The 20,659-nt window shown below is 46.6% G+C and overlaps 1 protein-coding gene across 4 annotated transcripts in view; it reads right to left on the bottom strand.

Annotated features, from left to right (window-relative positions):
- The window catches only part of TET3 (tet methylcytosine dioxygenase 3), a 95,563-nt gene that overhangs the window by 8,259 nt on the left and 66,645 nt on the right, over positions 1 to 20,659 (bottom strand). For all 4 annotated transcript variants that reach the window (XM_081157302.1, XM_081157300.1, XM_081157301.1 and 1 more), the window contains 7 exons: positions 16,355 to 16,445; positions 10,154 to 10,247; positions 6,372 to 6,580; positions 5,246 to 5,396; positions 2,737 to 2,826; positions 2,039 to 2,176; positions 129 to 465 (listed from right to left, as the gene is read on the bottom strand). In XM_081157302.1, the coding sequence (XP_081013428.1) occupies positions 129 to 465; positions 2,039 to 2,176; positions 2,737 to 2,826; positions 5,246 to 5,396; positions 6,372 to 6,580; positions 10,154 to 10,247; positions 16,355 to 16,445 (1,110 nt within the window). The remainder of the gene's footprint in view (positions 1 to 128; positions 466 to 2,038; positions 2,177 to 2,736; positions 2,827 to 5,245; positions 5,397 to 6,371; positions 6,581 to 10,153; positions 10,248 to 16,354; positions 16,446 to 20,659) is intronic.

Raw genomic sequence — 20,659 nt, 5'->3', positions numbered from 1 at the left:
CCAAGAGGGGCCCTGGGACTGTTCTGTCTGGAGTTCTATCTTGAGGCAGAAATGGGGCAGTGAGGGAGCCGTCCAGGTCCACCACTCAGCACTAATGCCACCCCGGTGGGTGCCCGCTGCCCACACACCTGGGTCAGTGGAGATGCCGGCTATCTCCAGGGCCTCCTGCTTGATCTTCTCCGGGGTGCTCAGCTTCTCCTTCTGAATCTTCTTCTTCTCAGCTGCCGCCTTCCTGGCTTCCAGCTGCCGCTGGCGGCAAGACTTGGCGGGTTCTGGCAGGCGCCGGACCTCGCGGGGGAAGGCGGTGAGCACCTGGATGGCCCCGCTGCCCACCTTGGCGTTCTGGTTCTCCTCGCTGCCAAACTCATCGGTGGTGGCCATCTTGTACAGGGGGAGCACGTGCAACTGCTCGTCCTCGGGAATCTTGCCCACGCAGCGATTGTCTTCCTTGGTCAGGGTGCAGACCTGCCTCAGCAGACAGAGGAAGGGGCACGGAGTTGGGGGAGCCCAGCACTGGGCAGAGGGGCTGAGCATCCCCCGTTGGTGAAACCCCTTCCCCACACAGCCCCTACACCAGCCACACGCGGCCCTAACACTCCCTGTTACCTCTTGGAGAGTCTGAAAAGCACCTGTCTTGGTTCACAGAGTAACACTATCACCAACATTTAGTCGGCTCTAGAGCTTTCAAAGCATGCCCACTCACGCTGTCTCCTGTGATCTTAATAAGGCTGAGAGGGGATGAGATGACTGGCCCAGGGTCACATGGCTGGCAGGGGCCGGGTCAGGGCTGGGAGACATGCTCAAGCCCAAACCCCCTCTCTACACTCCCTCTCCCATTGACTGCGCCTAGCCTCGCGGCTCTAACCATGAACTACATGCTCTCCAGTCCCAAGTTCATTTCTCCAGATTCTTCCTCTCCCCAGCCTATTCCATATCTCCACCCCGACATCCAGCAGGCATCCCAAAACAGAATTCTTGTTTTTCACCCCACAACTGGTCTTCTCCCATTATTCTGTATCTCAGTTAATAACACCAACACTCGCCCAGCTGCTCAAGCTGAAAACCTTGGAGTGGTCTTCTAGTCTTCTCTCTTTTCATCCTATACCCAGTCCATCAGCAAATCCTCTCAGCCGTATCTTCAAAATCACCCAAAATCTGCCCAGTTACCCCCGACCCCCACTCTCACTCCTGCTCAAGCCCTGTCACCTCTGGCCTAGACAACTGTCCCAGCCTCCTATATGGTCTTCCTCTGACTCTCTCCCCCCTCCCCTCTCCTCCCATCCCACATACTTGATTCTCCGCCTGCAGGAGCAAGAGTGTGTCTAACTTTAGGAAAGAGACCTCACCATGCCCAGCTGAAGAGCCCTCCAGGGACTTCCCATCACATTTAGAGCACAGCCCAGGGCCCTGGGCCCTGCCTGCCCTACCCTCACTGCCCCAAGCCCCTGCCTGTGCCGCTCCTTCTGCCTGGAGCACTCCACCCCCAGACATTCAGCTCCTTACTCTGGGTTCATTCATGTCTCAGCTCAGGTGCCCCTCCTCGGAGAGGCCTCTCTGCCTCTAAAATACCTCCCATCACTTCATCCCTTGCTCACGTTCCTCTTTTCCTCACAGGCTTCATCACTACCAGACAGTATGCCACATACTTGGGAAGGACTGCCTTTTATTCCCTGGCTTCTAGAGCCCTCCCTGGGCACAGTAAACCTTTGCTCAATGAGTGAATCAAGAGGGTATTTGGACTTCAGTCCAAGTGTTCACAGAGACCTGGGACTGCACTTTACATAACTGGGTGGGGGGCTCCAGGTGCCCAAGGGGATGCATTCTGTAGCATCCACCTGATCATGGACAAGAAGGCAAGCTCTGTCCGTGCACCTGGTGAGAGTTTTCTCAGAAAGGTGGGCAGCAGGGGGCAGTAGCAGAGTCTGAGAATCTGTCTCTGGGTCCCCCCTACTTGAGCCCACCAGTCTGCATAGACTAGTTGGCCCTCTCCCAGGATGGACCCGTGGGTGGGGCTGTGACAGGACACAGGCGTCCTTACCACTGTGCAGCCGTTGTAGAGGTTATGTTGATCCTTGTGGGCGTGGGCACAGAAGTCCATGCAGGCTGTGACTCCCGAGAAGGGCCGCCCTTCCTTCAGCCCCAGGCGGCAGTCGATCGCTATTTCCTCGTTGGTCACCTGTGTGGATGACCATGGAGAGCCGCTCATGTTTCCTGAGGTGAGTGGCCCTGATTATGTACCTGGGTAGGCCAGGTCTTGGGGAAGGGATGTTAAGGATCACAGTCACCTTGCCTTTGGGCTGCAGGATGGAGGGTTTCTGGCCGAGAACCCTGCAGGAATTACTTCCTCCTGGGCTATCTCAAGTCCCCCTCACCTCCCCTGGGGGGCATTTCATGTGCCCCTTGGAACACATAAAAATGGTCTTTGCTTTTGAGTGCTGTACACTGTAGATTAGAGGCATGGCATGGGTGACGGGATAGAAACTCAAGCCTCACCAGCAGAAACCGGACTAGAGGTGGTGGAGGGGAATGAAAATGAGAGATGGAGGAGAGACGGTCTGGGATGCAGTCAGTGTGGGGTGGAAAAGGGACCTTATCAAAGAACTGCATCACTGCTCCACCTCTGGCTGGGCCTTTCCTGTAAGGAGCACAGAGGAGCTTATCCCAGTTCCCTACTTTAGGCACCCTGGGCAGAGATGTAGGTGACATGTGGGTGGAGAAAGGTCCGAGACCCAGTACCTGGTTCTGGTAGGCCTGGGGGGCCAGCCGCTTGTACAGGGGAGCGACTTCGGTGGCCAGGTCCTGGAAACTCTTCCGCAGCACTTCTTCCTGTGGAGAGAAGGGCCGTCACACATGCAGAGCAGCCCGCCTGTCCTGCCCCACACACTAGGCATTAGCCAGCACTCCAAGACCATCACTGGCTTCCACTGGAAGGACAGGAAGCTAGGTGCCACCAGGTGTTTTTACAGCACTCCCTCTGAGAGGGGCATGGTGCCATGTCTGTTTAAAGTTGGAGACACTGAAGCCCACCAGGAAAAGCTGCTGCCAGTCATCCTGGCTGCTAAGCTACTGTTCTAGCCCAGTGCTCCTCAGACCACGTAAAAATGGCTCTTGCTTTCAAGTGCTCCACACCCTAGGTTAAGGGCGGCATGATGGTAGCATGTGAAAGCATGAGCAATGAGTGTGGGTCCTTCCCGTGTTACGGACACTGAGGGCGTTAAAGGTCTATGCTTGGATTTCCATAGCTAGCCAGGTCCAGAGCCTGTCCTGAGCCAGGTACCCAGATTTCAGAGCTCCACCCTCTATACCTGCACCCTTAGGTGTGTTAGTCACAAGCCAGGTGTGGCTATTCAAACAGACATTAATTTTAATAAAAATTAAAATGCAGTCCGTCTGTTGCACTTAGCCACATTTCAAATGCCCAACAGCTTCATTGGCTCCCGTGGCTACTGCACTGGACAGCGGAGAACATTTCCATCACCACAGAACATTCCCGTGAACAGTGCTGCCCTAGACGAAGCAGCAGACCCTCAGCTACACTGAGTAGAAAGTTCTGGGTGTCTACAGGGTAGCGAGTAGGGCTGTGGAAGCCCCTAGCAGACACTGAAGAGTTTCCAAAGGTAGCATGAAGAGTTTTCACAGAAGAAATCAGGAGCAAGAGGGAAGGAAAAAAGAACCACGTTCATAGACTTAGAAATAGAAGAGCAAGACCAATGGCTGCCATCCATGACGGTACCTCTCTGGCTGCCACCCAGATGCTGCTGCCAGCTCCGTAGGCCCAAAGCCAGCACAGCACGAGGCAAGGCTCATAAGCTCTGAGGAGACCCAGGCCAGGGCTTAAACCCTGACTTCACCATTGCTGCCATATGGCCTTGGACAAGCCACGTGCCTCGCCTGGAAAGTAAGGAGTAATGTGCCTAGGTCATCAGGGCATCGTGAAATTAACTGATACCTGTGAGGTGCTGGGCAGAGTGTCCAGCAATTAGTAAGTGCACAGGAAATAGCAGCTGATGGAACAGGGGAAGTATTTGTGAGAAATTAAAACAATGCATTTTCATTCCCAATAACTCCTAGTTCTCAGTGGCCCTGTGGCTCCTGCATTCATGGAAGCAACTGCATTTGCTACTTTGGGGAGAGCGGATGCTGTCCTAAATAGAAGCCCACTGTCAAATCAGACTATCAGACTAGCTCACACAGCAGTGTGACAGCCAGGCTTGGAGGGAAACAAGAGTTCTAAATTTGAAAATGCTTCCTTTTACTTCTGAAAAGCAAAGCTGGAAGTCTGAGCATAGAAGTTTATTTGTGGTATAGAACAGATGTGCCCCAGGGGAGTCCCCGCCCATGGAAAAGGGGGAAGCCCCTCTGGTTCGAGGAGCTTGGAGAGATTTGAGATACAGTGTTTGGGGCCAAGGTGTTGCCTGGAATCCAGCAAAGAGACCCAGGATGCCACCCTTGCTCAGACAGGAGGGAGGCAGGGAGGCTGGAGGGGAAACGACAGAGCACCTATACAGGCCTGCACCTTCTTTGCATTTCGAGTAGAGACCACCTCCCGGGTGGCCTTCATCACATGGGCCACAGAGGGTAAGTGGCCTGACCTGGAGCTCCCACAGCCTGAGCACAGCTGGCAGTGGAGACCCAGAGGCCCCTTGTCACTGAGTTGGTAAGAGGCCTGGCCTCCAATGAGGAGACTGCAGAGAGGAAGCCTCAGACCTACAGGCCATACCAAGTGGATGCCAGCCCAGTGCCCAGGAGCAGGACAGACCTTTGGTAAAGAGTAAACTGGACAACTACACAGAGACTTCCTCCCAGCTGCCAGACGGGATAAGGGATGCCTTGGGAAGTCCAAAACTGGCCCAGAGAATGGCCCAAGGACCAGAGGCCCTCTTCCTGCTACATCTCCCACACCCAGAAAGAGGTCTTGGGAAGAAGAGAGGGAAGAAATTACCCTTTAAAAGGCTCAAATTCTGATGAGAAATTTGAATATTTACTTTAAAAAGATGGTTTTAAACTGGAAGAGTCTGAAGCACTTGTAAATGAGAAGCCTAATTTTTCACTTGTTGCACCTCTCCGCGAATTCCCCACATAACATTTCACAGCGAGATAAGCTCAGTTAAGAAAAATGAAGCAAGGCCCATTTTCCGTCCATTTGAGTCATGGTGTGTCAACCCCTCCTCCCACCTGGACAAGAAAGACACCAGGTGGGACGGGGTGAGTGGGAGGGTCCTGCTACTCCCTGAGAGCTCCTCACCTCTTTGGGGTTGTCTCCCGCCAGGCGGAACTTGCGAGGTGTCTTGCTCCGAGCATATTTGCAGCCGTTGAAGTACATGCTCCAGGAACAGCCGAAGGAGAAGGAGGCACCGCAGGTGTTGGGGTCTTTGCCTTGGCAAGCGCAGGTCCGGCTGCAACACACATCGCGCGTTAGACACAGATACACTGTGTGTGTTGGTTCTAGAATCTTGGTCCTCCCGCGGGGGAGGCCCTGCTGAGGCCTGGCATCCACGGGACTCCCATGACTGGGACCACCGCCCTTCTGCACCCTCAACTCCTTTCCCAAATTTCTGTGGGTAGAGAGCCGGCTCTCTGCAGCCTATTCTGTTCCCGCTCCTGAGTCTGCTGTTGGAGAAGCACGTGGGATGTTTGAAACAGGTGGGGAGAATCTAGTCAAAAACCCAAATGGTGATACCGGCATGCAGTGGAATACTACTCAGCGGTGAAAAGGAACGGGCTACTGACACATCCACAGATGATGCTCAGAAACACTGTGCTCAGGAAACGCAGACAGACTCAAAAGGCAGAACACTGTACGGCTCCATTTACATAACATTCTTGGAAAGGCAAACCGACAGGGGCAGGAAACAAGCCTGGTGGTTGCCGGTGTGGGGGAAAAGGCCTGCCTGTAAAAGGACATGGGGAGGGTTTTTTGGATGATGAAACTGTTCCATATCTTGATTTATGATGGTTGTGGCTACATGACCATAAACATTTGTCAAAACTCCTCACCCTGTGTACCTCAAAGGATGAATTTTATTGTAAGTAAAAATACCTTAATTTAAAAAATGGGGGGAAAAAACACCCTGTAAGAGTAGATTTTGTGAATACCACTGATGCTCTATATTAGTGGGGCACTTATACATTTTTTTCACACTTTTTATCATTAGAGCCTCAGAGTCGATTGGGCACAACAACAAAGCTGAGTCACATCTGCAGGCCCTCCCCAGCCAGGACCAGAACCCAGGTTGGGACCCATGGGTGAGCATTGTTTCCACCCCAGGCCCAACTCTGCAGGACAAACAGGGCCCCGGATAGGACAGGTGCTTTTCCCAGGGTCCTGCCCAGAGTCCTCGCATCTGCTGCCCAGGGTCCTGCCCACATACTCGTCATTGAGGCCACATCTCCGGCTGGTCGGGTTCCCATACTTCCGGAGGGTGTCAGTGAGCTCCTGGTAGAGGGTGTCTCCAAGGCTGCGGGGGATGCCCTCCCAGGCCAAGATGAGGATGACAATGACGGCGTTCTGGCAGTGGTGGCCCGCCCGGTGCCGCACTAGGCAGAGCAGCTTTTCCTCCAGCGTGTGCCTGCGGATCACCTGCGGGGATGCGGGCGGGGCAGGCGCCGTTAACCCCAGGAGCCAGGCATCCACGCTCCTCTGCGCAGAATGCTGCACACCCTCCCTCTGCCCACCAGACCTGGGGTGGCGCAGGTCTTTAGGGCAGTGTCCTGGGGGTGTCACCACCACAGAGGCTGAGACCATTATAATTAGGGAGTGAAAAACACAAAAGTTATTTTTTAAGAAGAAAATAAATAATTATTATGAAAACTAAATTATTAATGATTTATGTAGACTTAGGAATACAGAGATAAAATTGTAAGCCAAAATATACTGAGAATTTTATGTTGTCCTAAAACATCTGCAGAGAAAATGCTGCGTATCTGTATGTTTTTGGTTAAAAAGCAAGGAGCCTGGTGCTGTGGAAAGCAGCTTTTGGCAATTCCTCAAAAAGCTACACATACAATTACCATATAACCAGTCAATTCCACTTCTAGGAATATAACCAGGGAATATATATGAAAGCAGGGACTTGAACAGATACTTGTAGCCCTGTGTTTCGAGCAGCATTATCTGCAACAGCCAAAGGTAGAAACAACCCAGTGTCCATCAACTGATGAATGGACAGGACAGACACAGTGTGGCATATCCACACACTGGAATATTATTCAGTCTTAAAAAGAAATGAAATCCTGACCCGTGCAATAACATGGATGAACCCTGAGAACATTATGCTAAGTGAAATAAGCCAGACACAAGAGGACAAACATTGTATGGTTCCACTTACAGAAGGTACCTAGAATAGACTAATTCTTCGAGTCAGAGTAGAATGTCAGTTACCAGATGCTGAGGGGGAAGAAAAAAGGGGGAGTGGTTGTTTAATGGATAGAGAGTTGCAAGATGAGATAATGAAGTTTTAGAAATAGACTGTGGTAATGGCTGTATAACAACATGCATGTAGTTGATGTCACTGAACTAGACACTTAAAAATGATTAAAATGGTAAATTTTATATGTATATATATATTTTTACCCGAGGATATTTTTTCCATTGCTTTTCAGAGAGTGAAGGGGGTAGGGGAAGAGTAAGGGGGGGAGAGAGAGAGAGAAACATCGATGTGAGAGACATACCGATTGGTTGCCTCCCACACGACCCAGACTGGAGCCGGGGATCAAGCCCTTAGCCGGAATCGAACCCGGGTGGATTCCACGGGTCATTTCATGGGCCGACATTCTAGCCACTGAGCCAAACTGGCTGGGGCTGTTATATTTTAATACAATTATTAAAAATTAATAATGCCATATACCAAAACCCATGGAATTATATACTTTAGATGGGTCAGTAGTATGGTATGTGAATTATATCTTTTTAAAAATATATATATCTTTATTGATTTCAGAGAGAGGAAAGGAGACAGAGAGAGAGAGAGACAGAAACATCAATGATGAGAGAGTCACTGATCGAGCCCGCAACCTGGGCATGTGCCCTGACAGGGAATCGAACCCTGATCACCTGGATCCTAGGTCAATGCTCAACCGCTGAGCCACGCCCAGCAGGGTTGTGAATTATATCTTAATAAGGCTGTTGACTAACAAGCCAGGGCCTTGAGCACCACCCTGCTTGGCTCTCAGGAGCTGGCCACTCCCTCCCCCAGGTTCTCACCTCACCCCTCACTCACTCCTAAAACACTGTCCTGGCTCACAAGGCAGGATGTCAGGGCAAAGAGTCCCCGGGAACTGGAGAATGTGGTGGCTAAATCTCCCCAAAGGATCCCAACTAATTCTGTAACTAGGTAAGACGTAGGTGCCTAGGAAGAGGGGAGACTGGGAAGGGCTCCGAGTGGCAGACTGAGGAACCAGGATTCAAGGTGGGGGTTCCAAGGACTCTAAGCAGGGAACTTACTTATGTAAATAGTTTCATGTTGCAGAAAGGGGAGCGGATGGTTGGGAGAGGGGGAGACTGGGAAAGCACAGGCTAACAACACAAGCATAAATGAAGTCCTAAACTAGGGCAGTGGGGAATGAAATAGGGAAAGGAATGGATTCCATTTAGGAGACATTTTGGGACCACTTGACTCCGGGAATTGAGGGGCAGGGAAAAGTCTTAAATGATTTCCACGTTTTGTGCTGTAAAAGTGTGAGTAGCTGTTGTTTACTGGTTGTGTTACTGGTGGGTGCTGTTAGCGAGGAACATGCCACTGCTGAGGTCCTCTGGGACACCTAAGTGGCTATTTCTAGGAGGCCCAATAGAGTGGGTCTGGAGGACAGATGCCTGAGCTGGAGACAGACTTGGTCATGAGTATGTCAGTGTCGAAGGAGCATCTAGGAAGGTGATATAAACGAGGAAAACGGGGCAGATGTAAGACTAGGGAGCGGTGTGGAACAGGGCAAAGTGAAAAGCACTTGCATCTTCAAAGGAGGAAGCCAGGCCTCCTCTTCATCAACCACTGCATGCAGGGAATTCCAGCTCAATGCAGCTACCGCTTGCAATTTTGCAAGAAGAAAACAGAAATCCAGATTATTACATGAAATCTCCCTTAAAAAGATGTGAGTACCAAATCCATAATCTTTATTGTAGTAAAATATACATGACATCAAATTTATCATTTTAGCTATCTCCAAGTGTACAGTTCAGAGGCACTCCTCACCAGGCATGCTTCTACCCTCTCCTTGGCCTGTCTGACATGGCCCTATATTCGCAGCCCCACGCACATCCTGGGAAACCTCGCCTGCTGCTCCTCCTGTCACTCAGCTCCTCCTGCCCCTGAACTCCACCCACAGCACCAAGTCTGCCTCTCAGAGTTAAACCTCGACTACCCGTGCCTCTGTGATCTTATTACACATGTCTTGACATCAGAGCAGTAGGAACATAGGGACAGAGCCTCCCATTTCCCCTGCATATCACCCTACTGTGCACCCAGCACAGTGCTGAGCTCAGAGCTCCCGAGGACCTCACGGCTGCTCCTGAACACTCAGTCTGCAGTGGTTCTAGAAATCTCTTTGTGGACTAGAGGTGTAAGGTCAGGAAACTTTGTGGGGTTTTTTGTTTTTTAAGCCAGTTTTATTAAAGTATACTTTACATGCAATCAAGTGAACCAAGGAAACTTTGGGTGAAGGTGGGGTCTGAGTCACTGACGTCTATCTCCCTGCTGAGCCACTCGGGCTGCCTTATCGGAAACAGTGGCTCAGAAGCAAGGCGAAGGGCAAGGCTGTCCTCAGCCCTGCCTAACCCAGCCCATTCCAGACAGGAGAGAGAAACACCAGAAGCTCTGGGCACACAGACGGGGCAGAGGCATCAGTTGGCCACAGTAGGGCCCAGGCTTGATAAGACGCCATCTCCAGCTTCCCCTTTGCTTCTCTCCCTATGGCCCTGAACCCGGGGACAGTATGAGCTGAGTAAAATGACTGGAGCATTTCTGAAGCCAGCCCAGGATGCCAGGGGCTGGCATTTAAACATGAGAACAAATAGCTGGGGGTGGAGGGAAAAGGACCCCAACCAAGCACCAGATGCCAGCTCCAAGGTTCCCAGACAGCAAACACCTCTGCTTCCTCCACACACCCCAGCCCTGGAGAGGGAGGCTCTCAGCTGTGGCTGGGGGGCCACAACACTCACCCACTTTGCGATGGGGCAGCCGCGTGAGCTCTTCCCCTCCTTCCCCGTGTAGATGACCTTCTCGATCCGGATGGCTTTTCCCTTCTCTCCATACCTGCAGAGGGAGGCAGAAGCACCCTGAGCTCAGAGGAACCCAAAGAAGAGCAACTTACAGTGAGAAGGCAAGCCTCAGTGGGCTTCTAGTTACTGCGGGGGCAACAGAGACAAGAGAGAAAGGTGTAAATGTTTATTCGGTGCTAAGAGCCTCTGGGGACATCATGGCCATTTTCAGGTTCCCAGGCCTCTGATCCATCTGGCCCAGCGCTGTCCCAGGGAGAAATTCGGCAGAATGTCCCTGATTATTGCCTCTGAGCCTCCAGGAAGGTAGTTAAACCAAAGGCCAGACATAGGCATTTGTGTCTAGCCCCGTTAGCCATGTCACTCTAAGAGCTAGCTATTTATAAATTCGACAAACAAAAGAAAATAATCGGGGAAACCCTTATTGTGCTCTTTCAACAATTGCCGGCTGACATCCTAACATGATGAGGACAGCTAAAGACAGGAGAAGTTACAAAGGACAAACTGGCTCCAAAATGCCCCCAGAGAGTAAACAAGTATGGTTCTCACATACACTTCTGCCCTATGTGCACATGCTCAGGGATTCTGAGACCACCTGACCAACCAAAGCACCTTCAGAGGGGATGAGACTATGGCCCCCAGAGCTGAACTGACCTGTTCAAGGCCACACAACTACCTGGGGGTAATGCTGCTTAGAGTACAGTCTTGCAGGTCAGATAGGCTGGGCTTGGGTGCCAGCACAGCTACTGCTACAAAGACTGTGAACAAATGACTGAACTTCTCCAAGTGTCAGTTTCCTCATCTGTAAAATGGAGATAAAAATGATTTCTTCCCTCTAGGCATGAAAAAAGATCAGATAAGGTAATCCCCATGGAGTGCATTATTTAAAGTGCTTTGAAGTTCCTGGCATGAGGGATGAGTCCAATAAACATTAATTATTCTTAATAATGTAAGAAGCCATCTTACTGAATTGTCTGTTTTGTGTGTGTTTTTAAGATATATCTTTATTGATTTCAGAGAGAGGGAGGGAGAGGGAGGGAGAGAGATAGAAACATCAGTGATGAGAGAGTCACTGATGAGCTGCCTCCTGCACACCCCCGACTGGGGATCGAGCCCGCAACCCAGGCATGTGCCCTGACCGGGAATCGAACCTCAGTCTCCTGGATCCTAGGTCTATGCTCAACCGCTGAGCCAGGCCTGGCCAGCCCTGAATTGTCTTATTTTTAAGAGCTTTTCAGTTTTAGGTACAGGATCATAGCACCTGCAAATAGGGGTCACTTGCCACCTTCTCCTTTCCACTCTCTATGCCTCTGTTTCAGTCTCTCGTCTCCAGTACTTCTGAAATGCTAGCAGGCATCTTTGCTTATTTCCTGACTGTACCAGAAATGTTCCCAACCATTCATCACTGAGCACGAAGCTCACTGACTTTGGGATAGAGACAGGGACTTCCTTACTTTGAAAGGGTCTCCTGTTCTAAGAATTTTTAATCAAGAATTGATTTCCTTTATAGCCAATGCCACCCAATAAATTTAATCAATTTTTTAAATGTCAAAAAAAGAACTGATTACTTTTATCAAATACATTTTTAGCATCTAAGGAGATAACTGGTTTTTCTCCTTTGGTCAATTAACCTGGTATGCTATTTTAACAGACTTCCTAAATCAAACTATCCTTGGATTTCTATAGTGAATCCAATTTGATCACAGCATATTATTTTAATATACTATTTAATAGAAGGGTAATATTATCAGAGCTACACTGTTATACATATTGTTAACATATATATAGTTACACATATGCTCTTATCACTCCACTTCTAGAAATCTCTACCTCAGAAATAATTATGCAAATACACCAAGATTTAGAAACAAGATATTCATTGTTGCATCAACACCAGAAAAATCAGAAACAACTTAAGAATAGAACTGGCTAAATAAAATATAACAGAATTTCCATACAATGGAAAACCATGTGGCCATGTAAAAGGATTTGACAGAATTACATGTACAGCATGGCAGAAATTGGGGGGGGGCAGCTGCAAAAACAGTGGGTACAGTATGATTGATCCCATTTGGTTCAAAATTTCTTTATATCCATATGTGCATCTTTGTAAATGCTTAGAAAAAAACTGAAAGGTAAACATTTTTTTAAAGTTTCTTCCAGGAAGGCAAATAGCTAGAGAGCTTTATTCACTCTAAACTTTTTTTAAAAGGCCTTTTATAGACATTTTATTTTTGTAATTGGAAAAGAGAGCTAATATTTTTAAAACTGTTGGGCTAAGGATTTCTCTGTGTGTGTTCCCATTTCACTCCCGGTCTCAGTGAAGAGGCGAACCGTGTTTCTGGTCATTAGCACGCTGAAACGCCTCGGCTAGTCCCGTACGGAATGGCCCGCAGACAGCGCTCTGGGGCGTTTACACAGCGAGGTCTGGCTCAACGAGACAAGACCAGATAGTGCTGCTTTTGTTTGGGTCCCGGAAAACTTTAAATTCAACAAGATTTATCAGGAAGCGGCCCCCCCCCCCCCCCCCCCCCCCGAGGGCAGAGGCTGGGCACCCGCTGTGTGCTGGGGTCGCTGGGGGAGGAACAGCCGGAGGTGACCGCACCGCTGTCACGGGAACGACAGGAAGGATATCGTGTTCCCCACAGGAGGGTGAGCTGAGGACACGGCGCGGGGCTTTCTGACCAGGACCTTCCCCACCATCCCACCCTTGTGAGAACGCTTCCTGCGGTGAACTTCAAAGTCCACAGCAAACAGAAGGGCCGAGCACCACCGATCAGCTAGACGTGTTTTTAAAAACCAGAGCTGTCTCAGTGTTTAAAGACAGCCAACCAATTCTAGATTTAATTCTTTTTTCTTAAACATCTCACTTCCCGGGCTATCGTTAAGAAGCCCTTTTCAAATACAGATGAATTCCTAGACCCTGAACAAAGTCTGCAATAGTCTGAAACCTTATTCCCAAGGGCAACCTGATCATCCCATCCCAGCCAGTGGCTCTTAAAAGGTGGTGCCAGGACCAGCATCCCTTGGAAACCTGCGAGGAATGCAGATTCCCGGGTCTCACTCCAGACCCCTAAGTTGGAGACTCAGGGCCGGGGCCCTGTGATCTGTGCTTCCACATGCTCTGCACACTCAAATTGAGGACCACTGGTCTAAAGTGGTGCTTCGTCAGGGTTCCCTCTGTCACCCGGTAATTAGACCAGCTCCCCAACACTTGGAGGAATAGCGCTGGTTCTTCATTTCTAGAATGAACCCTTAATGAGCCTCTAGGCTGCAGAGAATCCCCTTCCAACCAGAGGCCACGTGGCCCTGTGCAGCACACCATTCCAGGTGTGGGTCGGAACAGCAGATTCCAATCATCAGCAACAGTGAGGAGCTGGGTAGCCAGGAGGTACGGAACACGTAATAAATTGGGGTAATATTTTAGGGCTTCCTTCTGACTCCCCCTCCTTTCTCCAAATCTTTACCAGGTAAGCGAAAAGCACCAAAGTCTCCTTGATTTCAGTTTGCTTCCCCTCCTGCCTTTGGCCAACTCCTGGCAGTAGGGTGGTCTGGCAGAGAAAGGGGGTGGGGAGGGGGAGGGAAAGAGACAGCCTGAACCATTCACAAACTAGACCCTCAGCCAGGTTATTTTCATCAATCATTCATTCCCCTTCTTGCTCCAAAAGGAACTTAAAGAGATGCCTATATGATAAAAATAACAGGCTATGGAATCAGAGTAAAGGTGGAACAGAACAGACAGACATGAGGTTGGTACACAGAATGCAAACAGTGGGGTCTTGTATTTTTGAGATGAGCCTGGAACATTTTATCATATGAGAAATTAAGGAAGCTAATGAAGTCTCCTTAGGGTCCTGTCAAAAAGGAGTGAACCTGAATAGGCCCCCATGGGCCAACGATTCCTCCTATTGGGGGTACACAAATCTGGCTCTCGCTTATGAGCAGCCAACATAAAAATGCAAATGCAATCTGTTACATGATTTACAAGGTCCCCAAGATAAAAATAAACCAGTCGCTGAGGAAAAACACAAGTATTCCTGGTCTTGAGAGGAATTCCTCCCTTGGATCAGTTTCTGAAGAATCTATACTTGGCTGTTATTTTTAAAGCAATGAAACAGGAAAAAGAGGAAAAAAATCTCAACTTTATCACTATCTCTTAATCCTGGTTTCAAAACACGGTTTTCTATAACTAAAAGTTATTTAGACAGCTATCTAGAAATCTCATAAATTTGCGACCAAGAAACACACACACAAACACTGTCCCAGATCAAACTTGCACATTTTTTTGTTTAACGATATTAAAAAAAGTTTTTTTTGAGAGAGAGAGAGGAAGGGGGAGGGAGAGAAACACTGATGTGCGAGAAGCCTTTTGGTGCAAGGGACAATGCCCAACGAACTGAGCCACACCAGCCAGGGCCAAACTTATACTTCTGACTCCCCAACAGCCCTCAACCTGCAAACATTAGTGTGAGAATTCCTTACAAAAGTCAATGGCCAAGATGATGCTCCTCCCAACCTTGACACTACAACACACACGCATGTGGGCACAAGCAGGCATGTGGGTACAACACGCACCCGGCTTTAAATCTGTTTCATCCTCATGGACTCAGAGGTGCCCTTTCAATCAGGCTTGAAGTTACAGATTGGGTCTCTGATCAACTGTTTTTCTGATGGGCTACTTTGAATGTAAATGTTTCCAGAGGATACAGGATAATTAAGAGTGATGACAGGAGATCACTGTCCTCCAGCCATCTTACCTTTTACTCATTCAGGGATGCTTGGAGTTATTCAGTTCGAAATTATGTCCCCTGCTCTATTAATGACAGGATTACTTCGGCTCCCCGGGTCAGATAAAATCTGGTTCCCAAATCTGTGGATACTTGGAGCTACTCAGCCTTCCACACATGTATGTGTATGTATGAACAAACATGTTTATGTCCACATAACCTTGGCGTTTACTATTGAAATACTAATGCTTAAAAATGCAGTCAGTACATGTGTATATGAGGTAGACACTATGTAGTACTAATAGAGAGTGTTTTACATACAATTGATCTAGTTTATCCTCAAAACTCTCCTACAGCGTGTGCACTTCCATCATTATCTCCATTTTGCAGATAAGAAAATGGGGTCACAGAGCATCTGAGTGACTCCACAGTAAGTGGCAGGGCCAGGACAGACTGGACCACAGTCTTGCTCCAGTGTCCATGTGCTCTCAGTCACTGAGCTATTTTACCTCGCCATATACTGGAACTCACAGCATTTAATATCTGGTATGGACACATGCACAGACTTTAAAGTCTCTATCCATAAAAACTGCTTAAAAAAAAAAAAAAAGAGCTATTAAGTAAAAACCCTATATTCCTGAGTTTGAATTGGAAGTGTCAATATAAACTCATGATATATTTAACCATTAAACAATGACAAAAATAAAAAACCTCCACACACATCTTAGCTCTTTCTACTGAAATGGTCCAGAAACAGTGAGCACTCCAGTGGCAAGGAGCCTGCCTAGCACCCAGAGTCTGTTTTCTAAATTCTTATGCCCACAATAAAAGAAAGTGGCACTTTTTGGATAAATGCACAATGTGAGCCCAGAATATCTTGTCATACAAGAAATCAAGAAAGCTATTCAAGACTCCTAGGATCATGTTGAAAGGACTCAGGAGGCAAACACTGGCCAAAGATGGGACAGTACATTCCTCCTACTTGAGGTACACAGTAGTTTTGAAAAAAAGAAAGAAAAAAATCAATCTGATTTTGATCAAGCCTTTAGATCTAACTACCAATTTATAGGAATTAGGGGAGGAGACTGTGTTAAACGATACCACAGGAAAGCTAGCAGCAAAATCCAGACAATGGGAAATTCTATAGGACATACTGCCATTTAACCACATTTCTTCAATAAAAAATATTCCAAGAGAGAGAGGAAAAGGGGAAAGGGGGACCGATGGAGGGCAGACCTATAGATAGAAACCCAGAAGCAACAGGGGTGAGAATCCCACATTCCACCTTCCACAGCCTGAATATCAATATTCCTTTCTGTATGTTGTCTAGTACAAGGCAATGAAAATGAGAGATGCTTAAAATCCATATTCTATTAACAACTTGCCCATTTCTCCTTGGACATCTGCCATCACTCACCGCTCCTCCATGAGTTCCCGGATAGAGGCTACCGTGGGGCCAGATCCCAGGTGAGTGTAATACGGACCTTCATCTTTCTCCACTATTTGTTCTGCAGAAACACAGAGTAAACAGTAATTGGAGACACCAATTCATCAACATTCATTTGGAAAGACAAATCACCAACAGGAAAATTAATGGGCACATTACAAAACAGAAAATTCAAATGGCTTACAAACACGCGACTATGTGTTCAGCCCCATTAGAAATCAGGAAATACAAATTTAAATCACAATGAAATACCATTGCACGGAGGCCAAGTTGGCAAAATTTTTTAAATATGATAAAACTGTGTTGTCAAGACTGTGGCCCTACCACGTTGGAATTTAGTGTATCACCGTACATGTTTTAGACCCGGGGTCAGCCAACCACTCCACTCCAGGCATCCACCCAAATGGACTGAAAACAAGGACTCAACAGTACTCGTATGCCCATGTTCACAGCAGCATTACTCACAAGAGCCAAAGGCGAAAACAACACAAGTGTCCATCAATAGATGAACAAAATATAGTCTAACCATACAATATTATTCTACCACAAAGAGAAATAAAGTCTGGTACTTGATACAACACAGATGAACCTTGAAAACATGCTACGTGAAGCCAGACACAAGGAAAAATACTACATGATTCAACTTACATGGAACAACTAGAATAGGCAAATTCATTGAGATAAAAATGAGAGGTTACCAGGGGCTGGGAGAAGTGGGGAAAGGGGAGTTATTACCTAAAGGGTGCAGAGTTTCTGTTCAGGGTAATGAAAAGATTTTGGAAATAGACAGTGGTGATGGCTACATAATATTGTGAATGTAACTAATGCCACTAAACTATACACTTAAAAATGGTGAAAATGGCCCAGCCGGTGTGGCTCAGCGGTTGAGCATCGGCCTATGATCCAGGAGATCGAGGTTCGATTCCTGGTCAGGACACATGCCCTGGTTGCGGGCTCGATCCCCATCGGGGGCGGGCAGGAGGCAGCCGATCAATGACTCTCATCATTGATGTTTCTCTCTCTCTCCCTGAAATCAATAAATACTTTTTTTTTTTTTTAAATGGTGAAAATGGCAAGTTTTATGTTATGTATACTTTACCACAATTTTAGAAAGAAAGGAATGAAGTACTGATTCACGCTACAATGTGGATGCACCTCAAAAACATCATGTTGACCTAGGATCCAGGAGATTGAGGTTCGATTCCCAGTCAGGGCACATGCCCGGGTTGCGGGCTCAGTCCCCGGTGGGGGGCGTGCGGGAGGCAGCCGATCAGTGACTCTCTCATCAGTGATGTTTCTCTTTCTCTCTCCCTTTCCCTTCCTCTATCTGAAATCAATAAAGACATATTTGAAAAACAAAAACAAAACAAAAACAACAAAAAAACATCATGTTAAGTAAAAGAAGCCAGATGCAAAAGATCACGTATTGTATGATTCCACTCATAGGAAAAATCCAGAACAGGTAAATCCATAGAAACAGAAAGCAGATTGGTGGTTGCCAGAGGCTGGAAGGAGGAAGAAATGGAAAGTAACTGCTTAATGGGGTTTTATTTGGGGTAATGAAAATGTTTTGGAGCTAGAGAGGTGGTGGTTGCACAACACTGTGAATGTACTTAATGCCACTGAACTGTTCACTTTAAAATGATTAATTTTATGTTATGTAAAGCTCACTAAATCTTTTTTCAAGAAGGAAGAAACTATAGATACATGCAACATGGATTAATTTTAAATAATTTTTTCTAAGTGAAAGAAAGGAGACCCAAAAGACTATTTAATAGTAACTCTGGAGAACAGTGTTTTGACTGGATACTATAAGCCTAAAAACAGAAAGAACTTTATACAAATACTGTACTACAGCTGGAAAGTTTGTTTCATGTCTAAGGAGACATGACAACTAAACCCAATGTGCTGTCCTGCACTGGGCCCAAAACAGAAATGAGACATTAGTGGAAAAATTGAGTTTCAAATGTACCATAATTATGTAAGACATTTACATTAGGGGAAGCTGGGTAAAGGGGATACAGGAACTCTCTGTACCAACTTTGTAACTCTTCTAGAAATGCAAAATTATTTCAAAATTATTTTTTAAAAAAATAAAACAAACAAAAACAAAAAAACTACGCAGGGGACCCTAAGCTGCTGATCATACATCCAGCCATGAGAACCGACAACTTGCAACAACATGGTTGAATACTTACTATAATGAGTGGAAGAGGCACAGCACAGGACAAACACAGGAAGATCACACTGAAATAATATTCAAAACCAGGCTCAACTAAACTCTATTGTTTAGAGAGCCATAGGTGGGAAAATTACTAGGTTGAAATAAAATTGCAGATATTCAACAATTTTTTACCTACCAAAAAAAAAAAGACAATTTCATACGGTTCAACCTCAAGATAAAAACATGGAAATCATTGTCACAAGTCAAAAGAATGGTTACCTCTGAGGGATGGGAGAGGAATGTGACTGGGAGAGTATACAGGGGACGTCTGGGAAACTGGAAACGGCCTATTTCTCAGTCTAGGTGTTGGTTACACAGGTTCTCATTTTATAAATTTTCAGTATATGAAGAATGTTCTGTGTACTTTCCTATACAGTACATGGAATTCACAAATTTTAAAATGTAAAAAAATTTAATGCCATACCAATTCTATGCAGAACATTATGCTCAGCTTTATGGGGGAAACAAGATAGGATAAAAATTGGGTCCTTAAAAAGTTTTTCATCTGGCTGGGTAGATAAGACCCACACAAAAGAAAATAACTTAATACATTTCAAGTCAACAGGGCAAGATTAATGTTTTAATGCATGGTACTGGGACAACCGGGGGAAAAGTTTGATCCATACTTAATATACCTTTACCCCAAAATACATTCCAAATGATTGAAAGCTTTAAATTAAAAAAATAAACTATACAATTTCTGGAAGAAAAACAATGGAAGTTTTAAAATAATCATGGAAGTGGTAAGATCTTCTCTACGTATAACATGAAATTTAGAAGCCATGTATGTACAAACACAAAAAACCCTGATAGATTTAACTAAAGAAAATTTTATAGTAATTACCACCAAAAGTCAAGCCGAAAGACAAATACCACACTGGGAAGAAATATCTGAAACTCACACCAGACAAAAGGCTAATTTCCTTAATATATCAAGAGCTCCTACAGCTACATAAGGTCAATAATACAACAGAAAAAAGAAAAAGAAAAAAAATGGTTCTTTGAAAGGGAAATGAAAATGTAAAGGTACTAGCTTTACCGTCCAGGTGAGTCACCACAAAGCGGGGGAACTCCTGGTGTTGGTTAGGGCATAGGAACACAGGCAGTATGGAAAGTAACTCAGCGATATATCAAGAGGACAACCGCCCAATCCATGTGACTCAGCAATTTCAAAGAATGTCAAATTCTTCTAAGAATTTATTTCTAGGTACTTGGATATACCTCCAGATGTACAAAATATGTATATACAAGAATACTCACTGCATCATCTGGAATGGCACAATATCAGAAACTCTAAATGTCCACCATAATACACGATGTGTTATAAATACATTATGGGACATTCATATCATAAAATACGAAGCAGCTATGAATAGGACTTAGGCAGCTCCAGATTTCCTAATAAAAAAGGACCTCTATTTTAAGTGGGGAAACAAGCAAGTTTCAGTGTAGTATGTAGAATAGGCTAGTTAGTGTACACACACAATCACATAGATATCAGTCTAAATGTTTGCATATGCAAGCATGAAGGTGCATACGCCATTACCACACTAACAGTAAGTGTAAGAGCAAGTTTGGCAATGGGCTGTGCAGCCCGGTGAGTTGATGGGCTTCCGCTCACAGAGGCTCTTCGTCACCCCCTAATATCCTAAGCCAGGCTCTTGCCTGAATTACTGTCATGGTCTCCTAACTGGTCTTAGTCCTTCTAAGTCATCCTGCCTACCACTACTGCTTATACTCCCCCAAACAGAAATCTGGTCATATCACTCCCGCTGATGACTCCATGCTAAACGGAAGACAGAACCCAAATTCCAGAGCACAGGCCCCAAGGCCCATGCAGAGCCTTCTCTACATACCTCCCAGCCCTGCATCCTGCAATGGCCACCACAGCATCTTCCACACAGCCAGGCAACATCCTGTGTCTTTAAACATGTTTTCTCATGGACAACAGTGCCTTCCTTTATTTCTCTTTGGAAAACTAATCTCTTAAGGTCTACTTTAAATGCCTCCTTTTCTGTGAAACCCTCCTGGACCTCTCAGGCTGGTTTTCC

Source organism: Miniopterus schreibersii (genome assembly GCF_964146895.1).
Source record: "Miniopterus schreibersii genome assembly, chromosome: 13".
In the NCBI taxonomy this organism is placed as follows: Eukaryota; Metazoa; Chordata; class Mammalia; order Chiroptera; family Miniopteridae; genus Miniopterus; species Miniopterus schreibersii.
Note: the sequence above shows the minus strand (reverse complement) of the source record. Positions and strands in the feature narration are given on the sequence as shown.